The sequence below is a fragment of the Hemicordylus capensis genome, chromosome 1 (genome assembly GCF_027244095.1).
Source record: "Hemicordylus capensis ecotype Gifberg chromosome 1, rHemCap1.1.pri, whole genome shotgun sequence".
Lineage (NCBI taxonomy): Eukaryota > Metazoa > Chordata > Lepidosauria > Squamata > Cordylidae > Hemicordylus > Hemicordylus capensis.
In genome coordinates, this window is record NC_069657.1 from 259,431,871 (window position 1) to 259,456,904 (window position 25,034).

The 25,034-nt window shown below is 44.9% G+C and overlaps 1 protein-coding gene across 3 annotated transcripts in view; it reads right to left on the minus strand.

Moving 5' to 3' along the window:
* Positions 1-762: 762 nt before the first annotated feature.
* The window catches only part of BTBD3 (BTB domain containing 3), a 37,232-nt gene continuing 12,960 nt past the window's right edge, over positions 763-25,034 (minus strand). For 2 of the 3 annotated variants that reach the window (XM_053284618.1, XM_053284617.1), the window contains exons 2-5: positions 23,279-23,549; positions 22,731-22,821; positions 22,092-22,210; positions 763-8,377 (exon numbers count right to left, since the gene is read on the minus strand). In XM_053284618.1, the coding sequence (XP_053140593.1) occupies positions 7,345-8,377; positions 22,092-22,210; positions 22,731-22,821; positions 23,279-23,418 (1,383 nt within the window). In that variant the 5' untranslated portion in view covers positions 23,419-23,549 and the 3' untranslated portion in view covers positions 763-7,344. Of the gene's footprint in view, positions 8,378-22,091; positions 22,211-22,730; positions 22,822-23,278; positions 24,225-25,034 lie in introns of those variants that run through there. The other variant, XM_053284616.1, reaches the window with a different exon arrangement.

Sequence of the window (25,034 nt, forward strand, 5' to 3'; positions counted from 1 at the left end):
CCGCTCGGGGCGGGGACGGGGGGGCGGCTGGTTTCCAGCGCCCCTGTTACTCTGTTAAATATGGCCTCTGGCGGGGGCAAAGAAGCGGGAGGGGTAAGCAAGCCCTCCCCGCCCTAAAAGGAAGGCCCCCCTTTGGTGCCGGTCCGGACTGCTCCGGACCGTGCACATCCCTACATTGTCATTTTCTGCCATGTTCTATTCAAGTATCTCTAAAAAGCCACTAGAGGATCATGATTGTTCTGTTCCTTTTACTGTGAAAGAAAAATCCATTTTTATTTGAGCTTTGAATATCTCTGGCTCGTTGGAAAATACAAAAAATCCAGAGGGGTGGGGGGAGAAAGACAAACAGAGAATGGACAGCTGTATGTACAAGTAACCCCACCCCCCCCCACACATCAGGGAGACCTCTAGGGACTCTGGTGAATTGGGGTCCCTCTCCCCAAGCATTAACAGCAGTGTTTTCCACCACCACCATCTCCAGGTATATTCGAGCATTTCTTAGTACTTAAATGCATTCCTCCATTGTCCTACATTCACTAAAATTCAGGGTTGGTTTTTTTTTTTTTAAACAATATTCATTTTTCTTTCTTAAAATGGTGATAAAAAGACCTTGACATATCTAAGCCCAAACAAATATTGTTGCATAATTTTCTAAATCTCTAAATCCAAGTGGAAAATACAGGACACAAAAATCCCCTCTATCCATTTAAGACTCTTTCCCATTTATTCATCAAGGCTTTAAAAACACACTAGGAAACAATGTTACGAAGCAGTTTAATTTTTATTTGTCTTTTAAATGTGATTATACACATTCATGTGTCTACTAAAAGTCTGCACTTACATTAAAGATACAGTACGATAACATTCAACTTGAGGTGTGTGTGTGTGTGTGTGTATATATATATATATATATATATATATATATATATATATATATGAAATCTGTCCTTCATAAATAATGCCATCAGTTGCTAAAGTCAAGCAAAGTTCCAAACACAACTAACACAACTAGATGCAGTTGTGTCTGAAGTAATGGGAGTTTTAACTTACCAAAAAAATAAAAATCAGTGCAAGAAGTACTGCAGAAATTAGAGAACATTTATCTAAACACTATGTCAGATATGCTTAAAGTATATTACACCATAAATCCAGTAACAATTTTGCTTCTAACTTCAGCTCACCATGCAACGTTAGGCATAATTTAAAGGGCATCTCTAGCATTTTCTCATTTCTCAGGTTACGTTCTGTTCCGCAAGAATAAACCAGTATAGCCAGGAGTAGGTGACTGGTGTTCTATTTTGGGTGCATCCTGGAGCAATTCTATCAAGTTACTCCAGAGTAGACAGTTTGATGCTAGCAGTCTTATAGTTAAATCCACAAACCATTTAAGGCAACATACTTTAATTTTAATGAATCTAACCGAGCTTGGGTAATTATGGGCCACAGGCACCAACGGAGAGCCCGAATCATTGCCATCTGGGCAAAGACTTTCACAATGGCAGCATTGGTGTGGCCAGCAGCACCGAAGTAAAATAGTACAGTTAAAACTAAGTATAATTAGTATTACATTAACTGGTACTTCTAGCAGCAGATGTGGGGCACTACTTTGTGTGTAAGACACAGGTAGGAACATAGGAAGCTGCCATATACTGAGTCAGACCATTGGTCCATCTAGCTCAGTACTGTCTACACAGACTGGAAGTGGTTTCTCCAGGATTGCAGGCAGGAATCTCTCTCAGCCCTAGCTTGGAGATGCCAGGGAGGGAACTTGAAACCTAGATGCTTTTCCCAGAGTGGCTCCATCCCCTAAGAGGGATCTCTTACAGTACTCACACTTCTAGTCTCCCATTCAAATGTAACCAGGGTGGACCCTGCTTAGCTAAGGGGACAAGCCATGCTTGCTACCACAAGACCAGCTCTCCTCCTCCTCTAGAGGGTGAGGGCAAGTCCCCACACATACAGGGACCACCTGCTCTTTTCTAAGATGGGAAGTGTTCTTTGCCTGCTTGGGAATTCCCCAGTGCATGACTGGACCACCCCTAGCTCAACGATGGGAACAGGGAAGTCTCTGCACACACAAGGTCCCTTTCTTGTTTCAGAGATGCTAAATAATGACCCTGTAATTATTTTCAATTTGGTATTTTCTTCTGTTTCATTGGGCACTTTCTTCTTTTCATTCTAAAGTGAATTTTGTACTCAGACACAAGTCCTGCTCAGATGTTACTCTCCTATGAAGCACCTTAGACTGGTAAGAGTTCTGTAATTCGTGCATACAGGGGCAAGGTCAGATCCTGCAGCCAGAGTTATCCTGCATTCAAGTAAATGCAGGACAGGCAACTATCCACGTTACCTTCCCTCAGGGGAAGGCATGTGCCCCCAAGACTCTTACCAGGTTGCTTCTGGGAAAGTAACAATTGCCCAGGGACCAGGTGAGTAAGAAGGTGCAGTCCCTGGCTAAGCCCTTCCTCAGAACCTTGTCATTTATATGGCTAACAAGTAACTTTCGATAGCAAAAATTTGGATGGATTTCATGAAGTTGTCTATAGACACCAACCTGTCTGATCTATGATTGTAATAAAGTTTATTCATTCATTCATACAGACACCAACTCTGAAATCCTCGGCTCCTGAAAAAATGCAAGCTTCCCTGATAGTGCTTCATGTACTCAAGAGCCAAGTTTATGAATAGACCAACCCATCCCAAAGAGATGACATTTCATTATCAACATATTAGTACTCTGACTTTTCATTTTGATCCCACGGCTAGCTTTCACAGTAATTCATCTCAGAAGTGGTCCCAGATTTAAATTGCAGTTTTAAAAGAAATTAAAACTGAAAAACTGTCACGTCGTGTAAATTCCATTGTTTGAGGCACCTAAGACAATGTGCACCAGGCAGAAGAATTCAAATACGTAATGATGTAGGAGGCATCACCGACTCTGCAGCATAGATTCCCAAGTTAGGGAGGGGGCACTCTCTGCCACTCTCATGTGGCAGCTGTAAACGTTAGTAGCTTTCGACACTGCAGAGAAAACCTTTAAACATCTATGAAGTATGTGTCTGGAATGCAAGAAAAACATTTCATGCACTTCAGAACTGTATCAATTTGAAGCCAAAATTCCACAAACGGAAAACTCAGCTCTTTAACATTTGGAATGGGCAGCTCCAGGCCTCTTGATCCGCTCAAGTGACTCAGGTGTAGTAGGCATATACCACCTAACACAGAGCTACGCCTCTGACTCCCCTATCTTCTTGAAAGAAACCAGTTTCTCAATTAATAGTTAAGACAATCCTACGTTACCATATTTGCTCTCTGGTAATACAGTACATTTACATTTCATTGGCATTAGGCATGTGTAGTAAAGACAGAGGCGGGTGCATTCAAATGCAGAGTCAAGAAACAAATGTCATTTGCCATTGCACTACAGTATAAGAACTGCTCACGTCGACTAAATATTTATTCATAGCTGGGTACAAAAGTGTTCAGTGATTTTCTCTTCTGCTTCCAGGTTTATTTTAAAACTTGCAGAATGCTCGTCAAAGTGGCTGCGAAGGGGTAGGGGGATGAGGGCGAGTGCACAGTGCATTTTGGTGCCCTGTTCAGAGAGGCCAGGCTGTGCAGCCTGTGCCAGAGACAGCCTCATCTGCCCAGACGCCACAATCACATCCCTGACCACACCCAGTTCCTTTTTCTCATAAAAGCAAATGGCAGCCACTCGTGTTTATAGGATATATAAAGTGCTACATTTAGCTATCAAGCCATTGTGGGCAAAACCTGGTCCTCAACGTTGGGTCTCCAGATGTTATTGGACTTCAACTCCCACAATCCCTAGCCCCAGTGACCTTTGGCTGGGGATTGTGGGAGTTGAAGTCCAATAACATTTGGGGACCCAACATTGAGAATCCCTGCTCTAGACAACTCTGTGCTTCAGAGGGGCAGAAATAAAGCAGCAATATGCATTCGCCATCTAGAGGCCACGTGGGCACAAGGCAATGGAAGGGCCATGTGACTAAAGTCTGGAAATTGGGTTCCTTGTATCTGATAATAGGCTAAAAGTGTCCCCAAACAGCTGACCACTATTTGGCAACACTGTAATACCTTCCTCAAGCTATGCTATTTCATTGTATGTTTATTAGGGGAAAGACAGGTCAATTTTAGATAATTACTTTGGGAAACACTTTGCAGGCGCTTTTTTCAAGAACATGATGCACAGATATCTATCATATTGTTGTTGTGCCCCTTTCTCCAAAGAGCTCAGGGTAGCTCACTTGGGTCCCCCTACTTTTGGTCAAACAGAGAGCGTGTGAATGATCCCAGTTTGCCTAGTAAGCTTTGTGGCCAAGCAGGGATTTGACCCATAGAATCATGACACTGTAGGCCATCTAGTTTCATTCCCAGCTCAATGCAGGAATTCCAGAGCTAGAGTACCCCCAAAGGAGGGCTATCTAGAGTTCTTCGGTGAGATTTCTAGAGGAAAAGTCACCCCACGAGTCTCCCCAGCCTTAAGTACACCTCTCTAGCCACTTACACTAGACAGGCTCTCAAGATGCAAGACTGTATGCATGTACATCTGTTTGAAAAAGAACTCCTATACATTCCGAGAGTATTTACACTTCTGAAAAAAAATAAATTTGTTTTATATTATATAATTTTAGCTAAATAGTGAGAGACTAGCCTCCACCTTGTATTTATTTATGTATTTATTTAATAAATATATATGCCGCCTGACTCTGAGGCTCTAGGCTTTTCTTTATATTCTCCAAGTATGAAAAATGGTTGGCTTTCACTTTACATTTTCTCATGTCTAACCTAGATTTGTAATGCCAAACCATTTTCTGGACACTGTAGATACTCAATGGCACTTGAAAATTACTAAAAACCAGGATTTCACCAGGGAAAAGTTCTTAGGAAGCTGCCTTCTACTGAGTCAGACCACTGGTCCATCCAGCCCAGTCTTTTTATGTTGACAGATAATAAACAAGATGGAAAACCAATTTTACTGATGATTAAACTTCATATTAGGGTACAGAAGTACAGTAAGAGAGGTATTCACATTTACCTTACTGAAGAAATCACTTGGACCTCAACCTAAAACATTGTGGGCGGGGCTGGAAACCCACTTTGCAGATATGGCATCATTGGGACAAATTAGTTTTGGAATCCTCCAGTAAGCAACTTTCTAGCAGAAAGAATTATGGGTTATCTTTTTCTGAAAGGCTGCCTTTTTATTTCATGAACATGAAATTGCTCAGTATCATTCAGTTATGCTCATTTCCTTCCATTTTTACTACCAGCCAGCCTGCAGCCCTTTTCTGCCAAGAATGGAGACAGTTCTGCAGGAAACCTGACAACCAATTTAAAGAGAAAAAATGCTTCTGGACAATGAAAACCTGCATTTTAGCTCTGAATGAAAATTGTCAGATCACAAATTAGCAGACAAAACAGAAGTCACAAATGTCCATTTTTCAGACAGTGCTAGCAGGTATGGATTTCATTATAATGACACAAAAAGAAAGCCTACATATAACAGAATTTTACAAGAGGTAAACAGGAATACTTTAGAGAGTCATCTTAATGGGGATTCTAGGCAGTGTAGAAATAGATGCCAACCAAAGCAACCATTAACCACTGTGCTAAAAAGTAGTCTCTAGTAGTTACAGAGAAAACTACAAGCAGCATTGACTCCAGCGATGTTTCCGTCTGGTCCTGTAATTACACAACCTTACGCCTACAGATGTGAATGCCTGAATGGGCAACAATTGGAAAATTTTTAAATCCCAGAAATTCTAGGTATCTGCAAAAACCTAGAGTGAATATATATATATTTTTAAAAACCCATAACATTCTAAGTGTTATTGTGAATATTTTTTTTAAAAACTCACAACATTCTAAGTGTTATTGCACTGCGTCCAGCCTAATATTTGTTGCTTTACCCAGAAAGGGAGAGGTGTTTGGAATCTACCAGCTTCTACCCATTTAACTAGCCAATTAGTTAATTTGCACAGCATTAATAACATTCAAACTTGAGTTACAAGTGGACAAAAAATGTCACCATAGAATTAAAACATTCCATAGCAAATTATAGCAATTTGCTATGGCATTATAGCCACAAAATGAATGATTTACTTGTACTTCTTGCAAAATATTGTGACACTTAATAAATACATTTTTTAAAAAGGACCGGACCCATAAAAGACCTTCATTATAACAGTCAGCCTTGACTACATGGGGAAATACTTTTTTAGAAACCAGGAATCTGCTAAAATCTAAGCTCTGTAATGGTGTAAAGTGCCCTTCATTTCACTGCAATAATCCAATACCAGACAAGTGGGATGCATGTAAGCCAGTGTTCCCAGACTTAAAGTGTGTCTGAGGAGGAGCTCTGGTGATGAAGAAAGCAAGGACCAGCTGTCTCTTTCATCTGTACATAAACCACTTTGCTCCTTGAAGAGGCTGACTTTCTGTTGCAGTCATTCCCAGCACAGCTGGCTAAGTGAAAGGGGCCCATATTTACAGGGCAGCCAAGTGTTAACCCCAGCTTTAGATCTTTTATATTCCACATCTTGATTCAGTTATGCGGAAAGAAACAGACCATCCCAATTAAAACTTAGAACACTTCCCCACATCAGATTAGCTTAGAGAACCCTAAAGGGGTTCTTACCCCAAAGGTAAGAACTGTACTGTCTGACAGGCATTCCCTCTACCAAACTTGATTTTGGTGCAGAGACTGCTAAATCAGCATTAAGTGTAAGTGCAACTGGGCATCCAATTGGCAGAATATTTTTTAAAACTGAAAAAGCCGACGCGGAGCCACTGATGCCTAGCATAGAAGGAAAGGATAACTTTGCTCTTCTTCCACAAGTAAGTGAAACTTAGGGATGTGCAAAAAGTTCAGCCAAACTGATGTGACTCAAAACTGCTCGCACAGAATGGGATTTTGCCTGAACTCAAATCAAATTCACTTGAATTCAATATGAATTTCATTCAAATTCAGGCAAATTTGAATCGATTCGAACGAATCTCATTCTGTGCAAGCATTTTGATTCAAATTGATTCCGTCCGTTGGATTTTTTGCACGTCCCTATGAATCCTATCTGTGTTAAGGCTGGGAAACTATGGTCCCTTGATTTGTCGTCTGCATGTTTTTGGGACCTTCCAGTCAAATATGAACATTACATTTCTGCTGTAGAAGTACAGCAAGCCTTAAAACTGTTAAATGTATTTACGAACATATTACCTATACTGATCACATATCTGCAGACAAAAAGTGAAGCATCAAACAGGTCCAAACCAGGCATATACATCATATAATCACACTCCTGTTGTTCTGGGAACCATCTTCTTTCAGGCATAAAAGATAAGTTCTGGAATCTGCCCTCCCTGAACCCCAGTGCCATTCGTACTGTCTGAAGAGCACTGGAACTGCACAGTTACTTTGCCACACTGAACTTCTGTCATTCCTTCCTGTCCAAAATAGCTGAGTTCATTACCATCAAGAATCACACTAGCTGTGTAAAAGGTATCTGGTTCGATCTGCACCGGATACTCAAACCATACCGGGAAAGTGTTGCTAGATCCATCTGAGAAATACTTGCTCAAGTTTTGCCCTAGGATAACACCTTGGCGTTTGAGTTCAATCTTTGCACTGTATTCTGCCGACCCACAGCTAGAGCCATACAGGCCAAAGCCGGCAATGAACACTCTCTTATCGACAGCAAACTGTATGCTGTCGCAGCGCCCCCTGTAGCGCCACTGGTTGCTGCGGTAGGCACAAGATTGAAACCGATGACAGCGTTGTGGGACGAGGCCTTTTCGGGCATTGCTCACAAACTGCAGCTCTGGTTTCTTGGCAGCTGTGTACCAAAGGAAGATATCGTTTGTTTCGTTGAGGGTCAGGATGCCCGACTGTGCAGCCCCATTTGCAAAGTCATCCAGCGCCATTGTAGGGATGCGAATGAGATAGAGCGCCTTCCCAAGGACTTTGCGTTTGTTCTCAATGCTAGCAGGTAATTCTTGTCGTTGGCACTCCACTTCGGCCCAGCTAAGAGCAGCTTCAAAAACCACAATCTCTTTGGCATTCAGGGTCTCCCTTTGGAGGATGCTTTCAAGTGTTTGAAAATCAATGTCACAGAACCCTTCCGATTTCAAAGCCAGCTCTGCCTGGGCATCAATCACTTCCCAGCAGCGCTCAGTCAGGTCTGGCTCCTCAAATAAGCAGCTCTGGGAGAGGAGCACACAAGCATTCTTTGCACTCAGGCTCGTCTCGAGGAAGTTCACACATGCTCGGGCAAGATGAGGAACGATGTACTTCTTGGCAGCATAAAGAGTGGCCAGAACTGTATCGGCTGCCAAGTCAATTTCGTCACAATAGATGTATCTGTAATAAAAAGACAGGTTAAATATAAAATAAAGTTACCCTGCATCACACACAGAGTGCTATAGTATTTTAAAAAGGGAGAGGACACTGTCAACATACTGGAAATGGAAGACACAGGTACACAGCAAAACACTAACATATTTGTTCAGTACCTGCTTAATTTATAGTGTTGTCAATTGAACAAACATGTTAGTTGACCAATTTCCATCATTTTACTCATTAATATATTAAATTTAAATGAAATGGTATACTGTTGTAACTTCAATATTGGTACCTTTGTGATAGGGAGGGAAGATAACTTGCAAAATCAAAAGTTGCAACAACAGTGTAATTTAAATAATAGTATATTTAATAATGTTAATAACATTGCAATAATAAAAATTAGAACACTACAAATCATCAGGAGATCAAATGAAATACTTGCTTTTTCATCCTGTAGTAATGTAACATACCAGAACAAAAGTAGCCTCAATGAACAAGTGTGCCCTTCTTGCAGTCACATTAATCATCCAACTAAAGTTCTAATTCATGGGTTCTTAACCTTGGGCCCCCAGATGCTGTTGGACTACAACTCCCATTATCCTCAGCCACAAAGACTATGTCTGTGGATAATGGGAGTTGTAGTCCAACAACATCTGGAGGCCAAGGTTAAGAAACTCTGTTCTAGTTGATTCATCTAGACAGGGCTGCTCAACTTTGGCCCTCCTACAGATGTTGGCCTACAATTTCCATAGGCACGACTATTGACCACTGTGGCTGGGGATTATGGGAGTTGTAGTCCAAAACCAGCTGGGGGGCCTAAGCTGAGCAGGTCTGATAGTTTGCAGTCCTATTAATTAGTTTTTAGTGTGAGCTGCAGTGGACTCTGTTATAGCAAAACAAACCCAATGAGAGGAGAGCTGGTCTTGTGGTAGCAAGCAGGTTCCTCCCGGGTTGCATATGAAAGGGAGACTAGAAGGGTGAGCACTGTAAGATATTCCCCTTAGGGGATGGAGCCCCTCTGGGAAGAGAAGAGGGTTCCAAGTTCCCTCCCTGGCAGCATCTCCAAGAGAGGCCTGAGAGAGATTCCTGCCTGCAACCTTGGAGAAGCTGCTGCCAGTCTGTGAAGACAATACTGAACTAGATAGACCAACGGTCTGACTCAGTATATGGCAGCTTCCTATGTTCCTATAGGCAAAATGTACTTCTTCACAGAACACAAAACTAATGGAATTTGCTGGCACAGAATGTGGTGATGACCACTGGCTTGCATTGTCATTAAAAGAAGACTAGATAAATTTATAGAAGATAAGTCTAGAGGTAGCTAAAAAGGAACATTGGGTCCTACCTAGTGAAGGGTCCTTTTTCCCTAGTCTGGAGATAATCATAGAGGGATCAAGTACTGAGCATGCTCAAGACAAGACCGGATGTTGCAATTTGTAGATCCTCCCGCCATCTGGTGTTGTCCCCAGTTCCGGGACTGATGCGAAAGGCGCCGAGGACCTTAGTGCTCTACTAGAAAAAACAGCTAACAAAGAAGAGAATGAGGAAAAGGCAAACTCCCAGAAGAAACGAGGACAGACATGTTAGGGAAGAAAGAACAAAGCGACAGCCTCTATAACCCTGGAGATCCGCCTCCACCCCAAAACGGTCTAGCCCTTTGAAGAGCAACAGGAAGAACATCGGGAGGGCCTGATGATCTCCAGACTAGGGAAAAAGGACCCTTCACAAGGTAAGACCCAATGTTCCTTTTCCCCCTGTCTGAAGATCATCATAGAGGGATGTACCCAAGCCGGAAATCAGAACAAGGGAGGGAAGATGTTCAAACCACCTGTTGCAGAACCCGACGGCCGAACGCCGCCTGTGACTCCAAGAAGGACGGAATCTTATAATGACGGATAAAGGGGGAGACAGAGCTCCAAGTTGCAGCCCTACAAATATCTGCTAAGGGAGCCTGGGTAGAGAAGGCTGCTGAAACTGCTGCGCTGCATGTAGAGTGGGCCATAATGCTGAGAGGTGGAGTAAGGCCAAGACTTTCATAAGCCTAAGTTATGAGAGGAGAAAGAAACGAAAAGCGCATCCGACTGCCTGATATCCTTGGTGCGCCTGAGGTAGAAACGTAAGGCCCGCCTCACATCCAACTTATGCCAACGTAACTCCGTGGGGTGGGAAGGGTTTGGGCAGAAAGATGGAAGGACGACCTCCTGGGCCTGATGGAACATGGAGTTGACTTTGGGCAGAAACGTAGGGTCTAGAGTAAGACGAACTTCGTCCGGAAGGAAAACACAAAGCTCCTTGCGAGCCGACAAGGCTCCGAGTTCGGAGATTCTGCGGGCTGATGTAATCGCCACCAGGAAAAGAGTCTTGTAGGACAAGAGTTTTAGTGAAATAGACTTCAGAGGCTCGAAGGGGGGAGCAGTCAGCGCGTTCAGTACCTTAATAAGGTTCCAGGAGGGAAAACGGGTAGTAGTGTGCACGGACCGGTTCGGAGGCCATTCTACTGGCCTCCGAACCGGTCCGGACGTGGGGTGGTTTTGGTTCGGGAGGGTTAGGGTGGGGGGTTCCATTAAGGGCGGGGGGGGGGCTTTACTTACCCCTCCCACCCTTTCCAGCTTTGGCGCCGTAAATATATAAAAAAAATCCGGGCGGCAGGATCCCTCGACGCCCGCTTCTATCTCCATGGCTCCGCGCTGCTCCTTCCTGTTTAAAAATTAGGACAGCAGGATACTTCCCTGCTGCCCCCTGCTGCCGCTGAAGCCCCCTCGAAGCTCTCTCACCCCCTTAAATCTCGCCAGGACCGAGTCCGACCGCACTCGGGCGGGTGGCAGCGAGATGTCCTTCCACCCGCCCACTCCCTTCCCTGCCATCTGACTCTGCGAAGTGCAGGAAGCCTTCTGCGCACGCGCGCAGAAGGCTTCCTGCACTTCGCAGACGGCAGGGAAGGCAGGGAAGGCAGGGAAGGGGGCGGGCGGGCGGGCAGGACATCTCGCTGCCGCCCGCCCGAGCGCGGTCGGACTCGGTCCGGGCGAGATTTAAGGGGGTGAGAGAGCTTTTAGGGGGCTTCAGCGGCAGCAGGGGGCGGCAGGGAAGTATCCTGCCATCCTATTTTTTAAACAGGAAGGAGCAGCGCGGAGCCATGGAGATAGTAGCGGGCGGCGAGGGATCCTGCTGCCCGGATTTTTTTTTTATATTTATGGCGCCAAAGCTGGAAAGGGCGGGAGGGATAAGTAAAGCCCCCCCCGCCCTTAATGGAACCCCCCACCCCAGTGCCGAACCGCAGCTCTGTGGTTCCATGCACACCCCTAGAAACGGGGAACCGGAGGAGGGACCAGGTTGGAAGCCCCTTTGAGAAAACGAGAAATGTGCGGATGCAAAGACTGGGTGCCAGGGTCGGATATCCTTAAAACCAATGCCAGCGCTGACACTTGTCTTCTCAAGGTAGATGGTTTGAGGCGGAGGGTGAGCCCCGCTTGAAGGAAATCCAGGACCTCTGGCACCCCTGCTAGAAGGGGGTCCAGCTGTTTACTGCACGCCCATTTGGAAAAGGCCGCCCACGAAGCCTGGTAGATGTGTTGTGTAGACGGGCGACGAGATGCTAAAATGGTAGCTGTGACCTTGGAGGAGTATCCTTGAGATTGCAGGTTGTTGCGCTCAATCTCCACGCGCAGAGACGTAGCCACTCAGGCTCGGGGTGATGCAGCGGTCCTTGACGAAGAAGGTCGGGACGAAGCGGTAATTGCCATGGGGGGGGGGCGTGCTTAGGTTGACCAGGTCCGCGAACCATGCCCTTCGAGGCCAGTGGGGGGCAATCAGAATTATTTCCGCTTGCTCCATCCGAATTTTCCTGATGACCTGGCCTAGAATCCGAGTGGGAGGAAAGGCGTATAGGAGTGCTTTCGGCCAGGGCAGAGCGAGGGCATCCGTGCCTAGAGCTGACGGAGTGAGGAACCTGGTGTTGACAGCAGACGTGAAGACGTCGATCAGAGGGACTCCGAAACGCCGGGTGATCTGGAGAAACACCTGCGGGTGAAGACTCCATTCCGATGGGTCGACAGACCGCCGGCTCAGCCAGTCTGCCTGGGTGTTGTCCGCCCCGCTGAGATGTTCCGCCTGGATGGAAGGGATGTTCTTTTCTGCCCACGTGAACAGGAGGTTCGCTTCCCGCATCAGACCTTTGGACCGAGTGCCTCCTTGGTGGTTTATGTGGGCCTTTGCAGTGGTGTCGTCTGTTCCGATGAGGATGTGATTCCCCCGTATGGAGTCCTGAAAGGCCAGGAGAGCCAGCCTGGCTGCTCGGAGTTCCAGGCGATTGATGCTCCAGTATTTCTCTTTCGGGGACCAGAGGCCCTGAGCCGGGAGACCCATGCAGATGGCTCCCCAGCCGGATCGACTGGCATCTGTGGTTATAACTGTCCTGATCAGCTCCATGAAGGAGAGGCCTACTTTCAAGGCCGGAGATATCCACCAGAGGAAAGAGAGGCGGACCTTGCTTGTCAGAGTCACGGGTACATGGGAGCCTGAGGAGATGTGATCCTGGTAAGGGAGGAGTAGCCATTGGAGTGGTCTGGAATGCAATCTGGCCCATGGCACGCACTCCATGGCTGCTGTCATCATGCCCAGCATCTGAGCCAATAACATCACATCCGCCGATTCTGCGTGGAGGAGAGGCGAGAGAATAGCGATCATCTTGAGCGTTCTGTCTTCTGGGAGAGTTACTAGGGCTGGGGCGGTATGGAACACCACCCCCAGGTGCTGAAGTGATTGGACCGGGTGCAGGTGACTCTTGTCACGATTCACCACGAAGCCATGGTCCTGAAGGCAGTTCAGGGTAGTTACGACGTGGTGAGAAGCCATCTCGAAAGAAGGAGCTCTCAGAAGCAGATCGTCCAAGAACGGATGGACCCGAATCCCTTGGAGGCGCAGGTGCGCAGTCATTGCTGCCATTAACTTGGTAAAGACCCGAGGGTCCGTGGAGAGGCCAAATGGGAGGGCCCGATACTGAAAGTGACCTCCGCTGTAGAAGAATCGAAGGTACCACCTGTGAGCCGGATGGATCGGGACATGAAGGTATGCCTCGGTGAGGTCGATGGAGACTAGGTATTCGTTGGGATGGACAGATTGTTTGATGGAGCGAAGGGATTCCATCCTGAACTTCTGTTTCCTTACGTGGCGATTGAGGCGTCGCAGATTTAACACTGCCCTGTGAGACCCATCCTTCTTGGGAACCAAGAAGAGAAGCGAATAGACGCCGGAACAGGTGAGGGCAAACATTTGAAGCCTGCCCCCGATGGGCCTGCAGTCATTGTCTCTTGCCGAACTGGGCAGGGGGGTTGGAAGCCCTGTTGCCTTGTTGTCTAAAGGATCCCCTGCCTCTGGATCTCCATTGGGGTCTGTAGTAGTTTCTAAAGGAGGATTGTCTATTGTCTCCTGAATGAAAGGAATGTTGGAATTGTGGTTGTCTGAAGCTGCGAAAGGAGTAGTTCTGACCACACGGGGTTCTCCGAAAATCTCGCTTGCCCGAAGGCATGATCTTTTTCTTATCTTTGGAATCTACCAGGATAGCCTCAAGGGGGGGCCCAATGAGGTTCAAACCCGAGTAGGGGGAAGCTTGCAGCGCCATCTTAGACTTAGAGTCCACCTGCCAACCTTTAAGCCAGAGGGACCTGCGTAGGGCAACTCCCGAGGCCAGAGAGCGAGAGGCATATTGGACATAATCAAGGCTGAAATCTGCCATAAAGGCAGAAGCCTTGGCTAGCTTGTTAAGGCCTTGGCGTAACTGAGTATTGCCCGGGGGAACTAGAGCCGTCAACTGTTTAGTCCAAAGGATAGAGGCCCGGGCAAAAATGGAGTTCGCTGTAGCCACTTTAATAATTGTGGCAGCCGCCTCGTGGGCTTTCTTTAGGAGGGAGTCATTTTTCTTGTCCTCTGTTGATTTGAGTTGTTCCTGGCCTTCTACATTCAACAAGGACCCAGAAACCATGTGAACCACAGGGGGGTCCACCTTAGGAGTGGCAAGAAGGGCAGAGACCTCTGAGGATAAATTATAGTGCTTCTTGGGAAGCGTGCCGATGGGCCTACAGGAAGCAGGGTTTTGCCATTCTGCCAGCATAACCTGCTTAAAAAGAGTAGGAAAGGGTACAGAAACTGAAGCACCTGAGGACGACGGAAAAACCTCCTGGTCAAACTCAGAGGGAGGAACCACATCAGCAGATGACACATCCTTAATCGCCCTCTTAGCCTTAGACAAAATAACCTCTAAATCCTGGGAAGAAAACAGCCGAGAAGAAACAGAGGGGGCAGGGGTGGCCTCCTCCTCTGATAACTCACCCTCCTCTTTGTCTAGAATGTCATCAGGAATGGCAGGTAGTTCAGCGTCAGAGTTAGGTTGGAGAGATCCAGGGAGGGGAGGGAGAATCGGGTTAGGAGCCAGGGGAGGGGGGGAGGAACCCCACTGGGACCCAGCAGGGGGCCAGGCGTAGCTGGCTGGGGTCTCTCCCCATCCTTCCTAATGGGGTTCGAGACCGGGGGAGGCAGATCGGATGCCGAGGAAGAGGAGGAGGAATATTTGCGGCGCTTACGCCTGTGAAGAGGCTTAGGAGAGAATTGGCCCCTCTCGAATGGAGGAATGGCCTCTCTACGTGGGCTGGAGGCTGGGGAGGAGGAGGAAAGGCGACCGTGAATTCTACGAGCCAGGGCTAGCGGGGCCGTAAGTTGAGGAGCCTGCGCAGAAGAAGCCGAAGGCGTCCCGCCCGAGGGAACAATGGAAGGCTGGCCCGGCAAAAGGGGAAGGCACTCTGAGAGGAAGAAAGCCTTCAGCAACCCTGCTACGTCCATGGGAAGCTGCGGAACGGGGGCCCCCAGTGTACCTGTGAGTCCCGACATTGGGAGTGGCGTGGAAGGCTTCGGCAATGAGTTTCCTTGTTCCTCTGCCAGGGGGCGGCCTGTCGCCGCTGCGGCTGGGGTCGTGAGCTGAGGCGGCGGAGCGATCGGATCGCTGCCTGGAAGAATGGCAGAAGAGGTGCTGGGGGAAATCAATTCACCCGCGTCTCCCTTCCCCCGCTTGCCTTTGCTTTCCTTGGCACGGCGTGAGCGGTTGCACACTGCCTGTATGAGCAGCCATTCGCTCAGTCGGACCAATTCCGAGAGCTTCTTAACCTTCTTCGGTTTGTGTCTGGTCTCTTTGTTGTCCTCGTGTGCCCTCTTTTTAAGTGCTTTTCGTGGGGAAAGCATCTGGGGTGGGGGAGGGGCCACCGCCGAGGCGGGGTAGGCGGTCCCCGAGGTAGCTGGGGAGCCCGGATCGGGCAGAGGGGTGTCAGCTGGCTTCTCAGGAGCCAAAGTGCCCTCCGATAAAGAGCCCTGCAGGAGCTCTTCCGCATGCGCTACCTCCATAATGCTGGCTAACAAGCCGCTCACGAAAGAAAAATGCAGTAAAAACGAAAGTAAAGCCAATCAGCCAAATTGCAAATAAAAAAGAAATTTGGTAAACTTAGGTAGGTAAACAAGGACTAAGGCAGTCTCCTTCCCACCTTGCACATGAAAGTAGGTGAAAAAAACAGAGAGGTTGAGAGCAGAGCAATCCTTGAGCGACCAAGCCTTGAGCAGACAAGACCGGAACTGAGGACAACACCAGATGGCGGGAGGATCTACAAATCGCAACATCCGGTCTTGTCTTGAGCATGCTCAGTACTTGATCCCTCTATGATGATCTCCAGACAGGGGAAAATGAACCTCCAGGTTCAAAGGCAGTATACCTCTAAATATCAATTGCTGGTGTGGGAGAGTCATTGCGTTCATGCCCCGCTTGTGCATTTCCACAAGGGTGGTGGACCAGATGAATCTCTTGTCTGACCCAGCAGAGCTCTTCTTATATTATTGTTTCCCACAGCATCTGCCAAAGCTTTCAGACCCCTCATGTAAGCTAACAAAGCTGCCTCCAGCTTGACTGGTTCCCCTAGTGGATTCAAAATGCTGAAGAAAACATGCTACATCATTTTTTCAACACAAGATTATGGATTGTGTTCTGGTGCACAGTGTTAGTTTGTTAGGGTACCTATCCAGACCTAAAGCAGTCTGGCTGTCTCCCAAGTGAACAGGGAAAGCTCTCTAGTCCATAATGTGTGCAGTGTGCACCCTCAGTCTGTGTTGCTTGTCCTCATCCAGATCCCAAGCCCACCTACAAAGCTGAAGGGAAGGGTATTACTGGGGCATGTTAACAAGGAGAAGAGTCTTCTCTTTCAAATGCTCACTTCGCACCACAAAATCAGTGTGACCAAGACACAGAAACTGAAAACTGCCTTTTGTATTTTACAGACTTGATGTTTGCAGTGGAAAACAAGAATTTTGGACAAGATGAACCTGGGCTAGAGGTGTAGGACAAACTGGTTTTGAAACCCAGGTGTCCTAGAAATGCAGCATTGCTCAGAATATCCATTATATTCCACAGCCTCTAAAATTGCAACCTGGATTAAACACAGAAAAATGCTCGTTTCAGAGACTAGATTAAAACTGGATATGTACTAAAATATTCTTAGAATTATGCTTTTGTACTTTCATTGAATAAAGCAAATCTGTTTAAGCACCAGTCATTTGGTATGGGGAAAAGAGAAGATACCATCATGCAATTATCACTTAATAGCCAGTTGATATTTGTGGGGTGAAAAGTGGGACAATGTGAGCAAGGTATTTTGAACTAATCTGTAAAGCCCCAATGTAAATTCCATGTAAGCTCTTGTTAAAAAGATTCATGTCTACTTTCCTAGGTTTCCCCCACAGGGCACCGACTCCTCATTTATAGCACAAGAAAAACCTCCTAGAATGTTGAATACTTTAAAACATGTACCTCTAGTCTGAGAGCACAAAATTGCTTTTCAGCATCAGAAGCTTAAAAAGCAAAGATGGTACTTAGAATGGAAAGTTTCCAACTTGCAGCCAGCTATGCATAAACACACTATAAATGTACAGCAGCAACAGGCTGATTTACCGATGCCTTTTTAAATGAAACTTGTTTTCACGGTAGAATTGTTTCTTGATTTTTGAGACTGAAAGCAGCTGTCAGCTCGAAACTGGACAGTTTAAGTGACACATCTTACATTAGGCTGTCATTTCTGTCTATGTTTGGTAATTAAAAGTTATAGCTTTCTTTCTGTATTCAGAATACTTGAAACAAACCAATCATGAAGAGCACTTGTTCACCACAATTTTATGTATGAAAAAAACCTATGAGATATATGACACAAGTGTGTTTAACACCACACGTTTTAATAATTTGTATTGACACTGCATAAACTTGATCTAGGACAATAGGAACTGGAAATGGTGTAGTTCTGGCCTAATCTTTTAAAAAGCTATATTTTCTAATTTAACATAAAAAACATAGGGAGCTGCCATATACTGAGTCAGACCATTGGTCTATCTAGCTCAGTATTGTCTTCACAGACTGGCAGCAGCTTCTCCAAGGTTGCAGGCAGGAATCTCTCTCAGCCCTATCTTGGAGATGCTGCCAGGGAGGGAACTTGGAACCTTCTGCTCTTTGCAGAGCAGCTCCATCCCCTGAGGGGAATATCTGACAGTGCTCACACTTCTAGTCTCCCATCCATATGCAACCAGGGTGGACCCTGCTTAGCTAAGGGGACAAGTCATGCTTGCTACCACAAGACCAGCTCTCCTCCCTACCAGTTTAATTGTGAAGGCATCCAACTTCTTATATAGTTTTCCTATAAGTTTATAATTGCGTATACATTCTGAGCTGTTTAGGCAAAATTGCTATAGAAAGGTGAGAAACTGGTTATCACAGACTACCAAAAACAGTGAAAATGTCAGGGAGCAATTCCGCATTTGTTTCATTGCCAGCAGAAATCTATCCAGTCATACCATTGCTATAACAGCCCTGCTGGATCAGGCCCAAGGCCTAACTAGTCCAGCATCCTGTTTCAAATAGTGGCCAACAGATGCCTCTGGGAAGCCCATAGGCAGGAACTGAGGGCATGCTCTCTCTCTTGCTGTTGCTCCCTTGCAACTGGTATTCAGAGGGAGCCTGCCTCTTAGGTTGGAGGTGGCCTATAGCCCTTAGACTAGTAGTGTTGATAGACTCGTCCTCCATGAAGTTATCCAAACCCCTCTTAAAGCCATCCAGGCTGTTGATTGTCACCACATCTTGTGACAGAGAATTCCATAGGTCCATTACGCATTGTGTGAAAAAGTGCGGAGGTCATGTGCGTGCCAGCATCACATGAGGGCAGCTGGGAGATACCCCACTGCCACACAATGATAGCTGGGGGAGCACCACCGAACTTCCTATGGTGGAGAGCGGCAGAGGAGCAGAAATAGACCTGCTCTTCTCCCTGTTAAAGGTGTGGGAGATCTGCTGCGATTCGCTATCCGAATCACTTTTTGTGTACATCCCTAAGGTGTTGCAGCTTTACCTCATAAAGAAGGTGCTGTAGGCCCCTGATCATCTTGGTTGCCCTCTTCTGCACCTTCTCCAGTTCTATAATGTCTATTTTGAGGTATGGTGACCAGAACTGCACACAGTACTCCAAATGTGGCTGCATCATAGATTTGTATAAGGGCATTACGATACTGGCAGTTTTATTTTCAATCCCCTTCCTAATGATTCCAAGCATGGAATTGGCCTTTTTCACAGCTGCCTCATACTGAGTCGACACTTTCAACGAGCTGTCCACCACAACCCCAAGATCTCTCTCCAAGTCAGTCACCAACAGCTCAGATTCCTTCAGTGTATATGTGAAGTTGGGTTTTTTGCCCCAATATGCATCACTTTATTCTTGCTAACACTGAATCACATTTGCCATTTTGTAGCCCAATTCCCTAGTCTGGAAAGACCCTTTTGGAGCTCCTCACAAACAGTTTGGTGTCATCTGCAAATTTGGCCACCTTGCTGCTTACCCCAACTTCTATCTCATTTATGAATAAATTGAAAAGCATTAGTCCCAGTACATATCCCGGGAGACCCCACTTCTTACTTCTCTCCATTGTGAAAACTGTCCATTTATTCCTACCCTCTGTTTGCTTTCCTTCAACCAGTTACCAATCTACACACAAACCTGTCCCCTTATCCCATTACTGCTATGTTTTCTCAAGAGCTTTTTGAAAGTCCAGATATACTATGTCAACTGGATCACTTTTATCCACATGCCTGTTGACACTCTCAAAGAACTCCAAAAGGTTGGTGAGGTAAGATTTACCTTTGCAGAAGCCATGCTGCTTTCCTTCAGCAGAGCCTGTTCTTCCATATGAGTAACAATTTTATCTTTGAGAATGCTTTCCATCAAAATTTGCCCAGCACAAATGTTAAGCTAACTGGCCTGTTATTTCCCAGATCCCCATGTATGCCTTTTGAAAATCTGTGTTACACTGGCTACTTTCCAGTCCTCTGGTACAAAGGCTGATTGTAGTGATAAGTTACATATTTTTGCAAGGTTGGGAATTTCACATTTGAGTTCTTTAAGGACCCTTGGGTGGATGTTATCTGGCCCTGGCAATTTATTAATTTTTCCAGGCAGTTTAGAACGTCACCTCTCGCCACCTCTATCTGACTTATGTCCTTTAGCCTCTGTTTCTGAGAAGCTTGGTTCAGGCTCAGGTATACACTCAGTATCCTCTGCTGTGAAGATAGATGTAAACAACTCATTTAGCTCCTCTGCAGTCTCCATATCCTCCTTAATAATACCTTTCACTCCCTCATCTTCTAACAGGCCAACTGCCTCTCTGGCAGGTTTCCTGCTTGTGATGTATTTAAAGAAGTTTTTGTTATTGATGCTTTTAGCTAAATGTTCCTTAAACTCTCTTTTCACCTCCCTTATTTTCTTCTTGTATTTATTTTGCCACAGTTTGTGTTTCTTTCTGTTCTCTTCTGAAAGAAGTCTTCTTCCCCTTTATAGCTTCCTTGACTTTACTTGTCAGTCATACTGGCATCCTTCTAGACTTGGTGGTACCTTTCCTCCTTTTTGGTATACATTCTGACTGGGTTTCTGTTTTTGTGGTTTTAAATAAACTCCAAACATTGTGGAGTGAAGTGACTGTCTTTATTTCCCCTTTCAGTTTTCTTTTCATGAAACTCATTTCAAAGAGGTTTGCTCTACAGAAGTTCAAATTGTCTGTGTTAGACTTCCTTGGCAATTCTCTCCTCGCATATATGCTGAATTTTATCACACTAGAGTCACTGTTCCCTAAAGGTTTCCTGACACTGACATCTTGCACCAGGTCCTGTACACCACTCAGGATTAAGTCCAATGTCACAGTGTCAGCCAGTATTGATGAGAGAGGGTCTATGATGTATAACTTGCAGTGAGTGGAGAAGACAGAGTAACCTGTTATTTGGATGAATCTATCCATCTATTCTTAAGTCCAGATCTTTAACACTGCACATATCAAGAGTGCAATTAAGTGCATAGCCGAACACACTTAAGGATCTATTAAAAGCAATGGGAGAACCACTTTGTACTGTAAAGTTATACCAAGCAGCTGATCAATTTTATTGGGACCATAATGAGTTTATGCCAATAAGATTTAACAGAGACATTGTTGGTGCTGGTACTCTAAATGGAGGATAGGATCCTGCTAGATAAATTCTACTTTCACCAAGAACAAACCCCTATCCTCAAAGAACAAATGTTACCACCCTTGAGATTTCCAACATATCAAGCCACAAGTTACAACACAGTTACATCTTGCTGTGTTATGTGTCATGGTCCCCTTCCTATTAAAACCTTCCCTAGCTGATCCTCATACAGCTCTAACTCTACAACTACAGGCAGTATGCACCATTCCAAGAGAAGTTCTAAAGCCCTTCCTATATAGACAACGGACTCAAGAGACTAATTCCTAATGAGTACATAGTCAGCCAAAGTCTTAAAAAACAACATCAAAGGCACACTGGAAAGATCATTCTGAGATATCTATGAGCAAACATTAGAAAGAGGTAGTGGACCATCACAGAAGAATCAAATGAGTATTTTTGTGTAACCAAGTATAAAAGTTTGCCTGATGCAACTTTTGGTTTTAAATCCTGAATTTATAGACAGCATAGCAGGAAAGCAATTTGCTTTTTTTTTTTATAGCCCACTCACCAAGCAGAAGCAGCAAACCAGATGGAGCAAACAACACCCCCCCAAAAGAAAGAAAGAAAGAAAGAAAGAAAGAAAGAAAGAAAGAAAACGTTATTCTCAGTTCAAGTTTAAAGATGCCACAACTGCATTTAGAGAGACCGAGTACTGTTAATATTTTACAATTCAATCAGCATCTAGGAGAAGATATTACCATCAGTGACTACATTTGAGAAATCTACAACTTTGGCAATAACTGTGTCAAGAAGTACTTTATAGAGGAATAATTTCAAAAGAGGTAGCACACACAGTAGACAGGAAATTAGCAGTTTGGAATCTTTCCCTTTACCACTTTTTTTGAGGTGAAGATGAAAGGTGGACAGTTCTTTCAGATTAGATCCCATTCCTTGTACACTGTATTATTTAATAAGACAGTGTGCCCAGAGTTTCCAGCTGTCTAAATTAACTCAATAATATGCAAGAGATTCTTTGGGTGGGGAGGAGTAGAATATGCAAAGAAAATGTTTTAGTAATTAACAAAGAACTTATAGGCACAAGATTCTGAGCAATGGATTGAGATTCTCAGTTTATAAACACCCAACTTTTCAACTGTGACATTACTAAGGTAGATCTAAACAAAGGTACTTCCAGCAATGAAGGAGGATGCTTACTTCAGCATAGCAAGGAAAGCAGCAGGTTCCACATCTGGTATACGGATTTCATCTTTGTCTTCAGCAAGCTCTCCATAAAACATTGCATGGAATACAGAGCTTCCAACAGCTAAGACATACTGTTTAGAAAGGGAAATATTATTTCATGCTTTAGAACATCATCCATTGTCAACAGAACAACAGGAATGGTGGCATCACACTGAACATTCAAAATATGAAACCATGAAAATAATAATCAGTAAGTAGGACACATGGCATGGCTCCACTTTCCCCTTTTAAGTGTTTAGGGCAAAGACTGCTAAAGAACTTGCTGTTTTCATTTTGTTCCTAGCAAATGCTTGCTACCCTTGATTATATGCCTATCCACACTGAGAGCCAGGGTGACACCGTGTTTTGAATATCACACTAGGGAGCCCTGGGTTCAAATTTGCTGTGAAATATTTTGGAGACAATAATCCATCATAGCAACAAGACGTGTAAGTAGAGGGGAACTGCAAAAGCATTTCACTGGACAGAGATGCTTAAAACCTGTCCAAATTATATTAGTTCCAGAGTCCCAGCCTCCCACATTAAGTTCTAACAGTAAATGTTTCCCCTCATTTTCCGCATGTCTGATCTGATAATGCAGCTGTTGCTTACTTTGTGTCCTGGCAACCGCTGGGTCCCACCTGGTGGCCCAACCACAAAATGAACATCTGCCATCAAGTCATTGTTGAACATCACTGCATTTCTACAAATAGAGGCAATGTGTTAATTCAGGGTGTTCAGCATCAAGTCCCCTCCCCTTAACCATAAAGTTCAACTCTTTAAAAGCTTACAAAACAAACACACAGATAATACATTTAAAATGCCTTAAAGATAATTAAATATACCAAGTTGTTTTTTAAAGTGCAACATTACAAGGAAAGCTTGGCAAGAACTTTTTTTTGGGGGGGGGGAATGGTAAGCCAGTGCAAAGACAAACCCCGAGAATGTGTTTTCATGATAGCAGATCTCCAAGGGGTTAAAACAAGACAGCTTGCAAATACATTTTTCATTATCTGAAGCAAACTACCACACTGTTGGAAGAGAGAAACATTTCCCTTTCTTTTCAGCACTAATGAATGAGAAGAGATGCTACACTAAAGAGGACAAACATTTCAAGACAGATTGCTCTTCACACAAACAACAAACTGTTCACAACGCACCTTTCTCGGATGGTGGGGTATAGTCCTTGCCAGTTGGGAGCCGGGATAATGTTGTTGTTATTGATATTTTGCTGGTGGTACTGGACAGCAGTCGTGTTACTGTTAGCTGGCTTCTTTCGGGGGAAAATATCAGCAGCCATCTTCTTCTTCTTTTTAGTCTTCAGGGTAATGATTTCATAGCAAACTGGAGGTAACTTGCTGCTGCTGCTGCTACTGCTGCTGCTACTGTTTACCTTCTTAGAGCTTTTCTTGGACCTGTTCTTAACTGTCTCTGGAAGCATCAAGAAGAAGGTGAGACATTTCATGTTCTTTCCCTTATCATCTACCATGAGTATCCTTTCCTGTGTAATCAGATAGCCTAACTAGGTAACAGAGAGAGCAGAAGGTGCTAAACAGAGAGCAGCAAAGCCGAAATTGTGCTTCTTTCCACCCCCCCAGAAAGACAAGGTGACCTTTTTCCTGTGTGCTGAATAAGAAATTAGCTTTAAGTTTGATCCAGTACTTGATCTGTTAAACTCCTCCCCATCATGACTCCTAGTTTCATTTGCTTGCAAGAGCTTTTCCTCTGTCTGGAGACTGAATCACCTGAAGCTGTGATGCTGTGCAAAGCAAGCAGGTTAGCAGTAGCAAGATGTGCTGCTTGCTCGTCAGCTGGCTGAAGTTGTGTGTTGAATGGATCTGAGCACAGGAGGTGTTAGAGCCCTGCAGATGGAGTCAGACAGGCAGTGTTCTAAGCCAATAGCTGAAGTCACCACTAACCATTGGGCCAGCAGCACAGTGACACCTACTGTAGATATGCATCCCTCTAATATTAAAGAGCCAGTGGCTGCACTCTCATTTATTGATTGGCTTAAGTAGTAAGAGAAACTGCGTGCACAAAGTAAGACAGCAGCTATAGGAATGTGCGTTTTTACACACGTCCTTGGTGAATACATTATCTTGGATGACACTCCAATTTTCACGTAGGGAAACTGTTTCAGAGACCCCTGAGCAAGGAAGAACTAAAGAGATCCTGTTTTAACAAAAATGAGAAATGCTTGCAAGTAGTGCATAAACAAAGTGAACAGAACTGAATGTTTCTGTATATTCTTTCCCATTATCATAAGCATGATTAAATCTGAGGGATTTAATACCTAGATTAAAGCAGATTAACTTGCAGCACGAAATGGGAGTGATGCAGTTTAATGGTTTCTCTTTAGTGCAATTGATATTCTAGCACTTAATGAATAGAGATGAGGTCACTGCATTAGCTTTTAACTTGGTATGCCTTCCTGCTAGTATAACTGTCCTTGATAGACATCCCAAATAACTAACCGAAGCTAATCTGGCCAAATTACACCAGAGATGAATGCATAGAGTCACAGCAAAACTTCTACATATGTACAACAAACACAAATAAATCAAATTCCATACAGCTCCACTGTTTTAGAAAAAGAACATATTTCTTTCATTTGGAAGGGTTTCAATTCAGATAATTACAGTTGTATTCTATACTGAGAAGCTGCTTAACAAACCTCACCAACTGGATAAACTACAATTACAGGGCTCAGTATGATAGTCTTTGCACTGCCATAAAGGAACAGCTCAACCCTTGTTCCAGAGCTGGGACCTGACTCCATGCATTTTCAGGCAGAGAAAGACAATGTGGTAGGGTTGACCACCAGAAACTCCTTAAAAGATGCCCTTGAGCATCCCTGTTTCCCAGCACAAGGCTGTGCTAGCAAACTGCTGAGGGAGACTTCCCTGGGCAGTACAA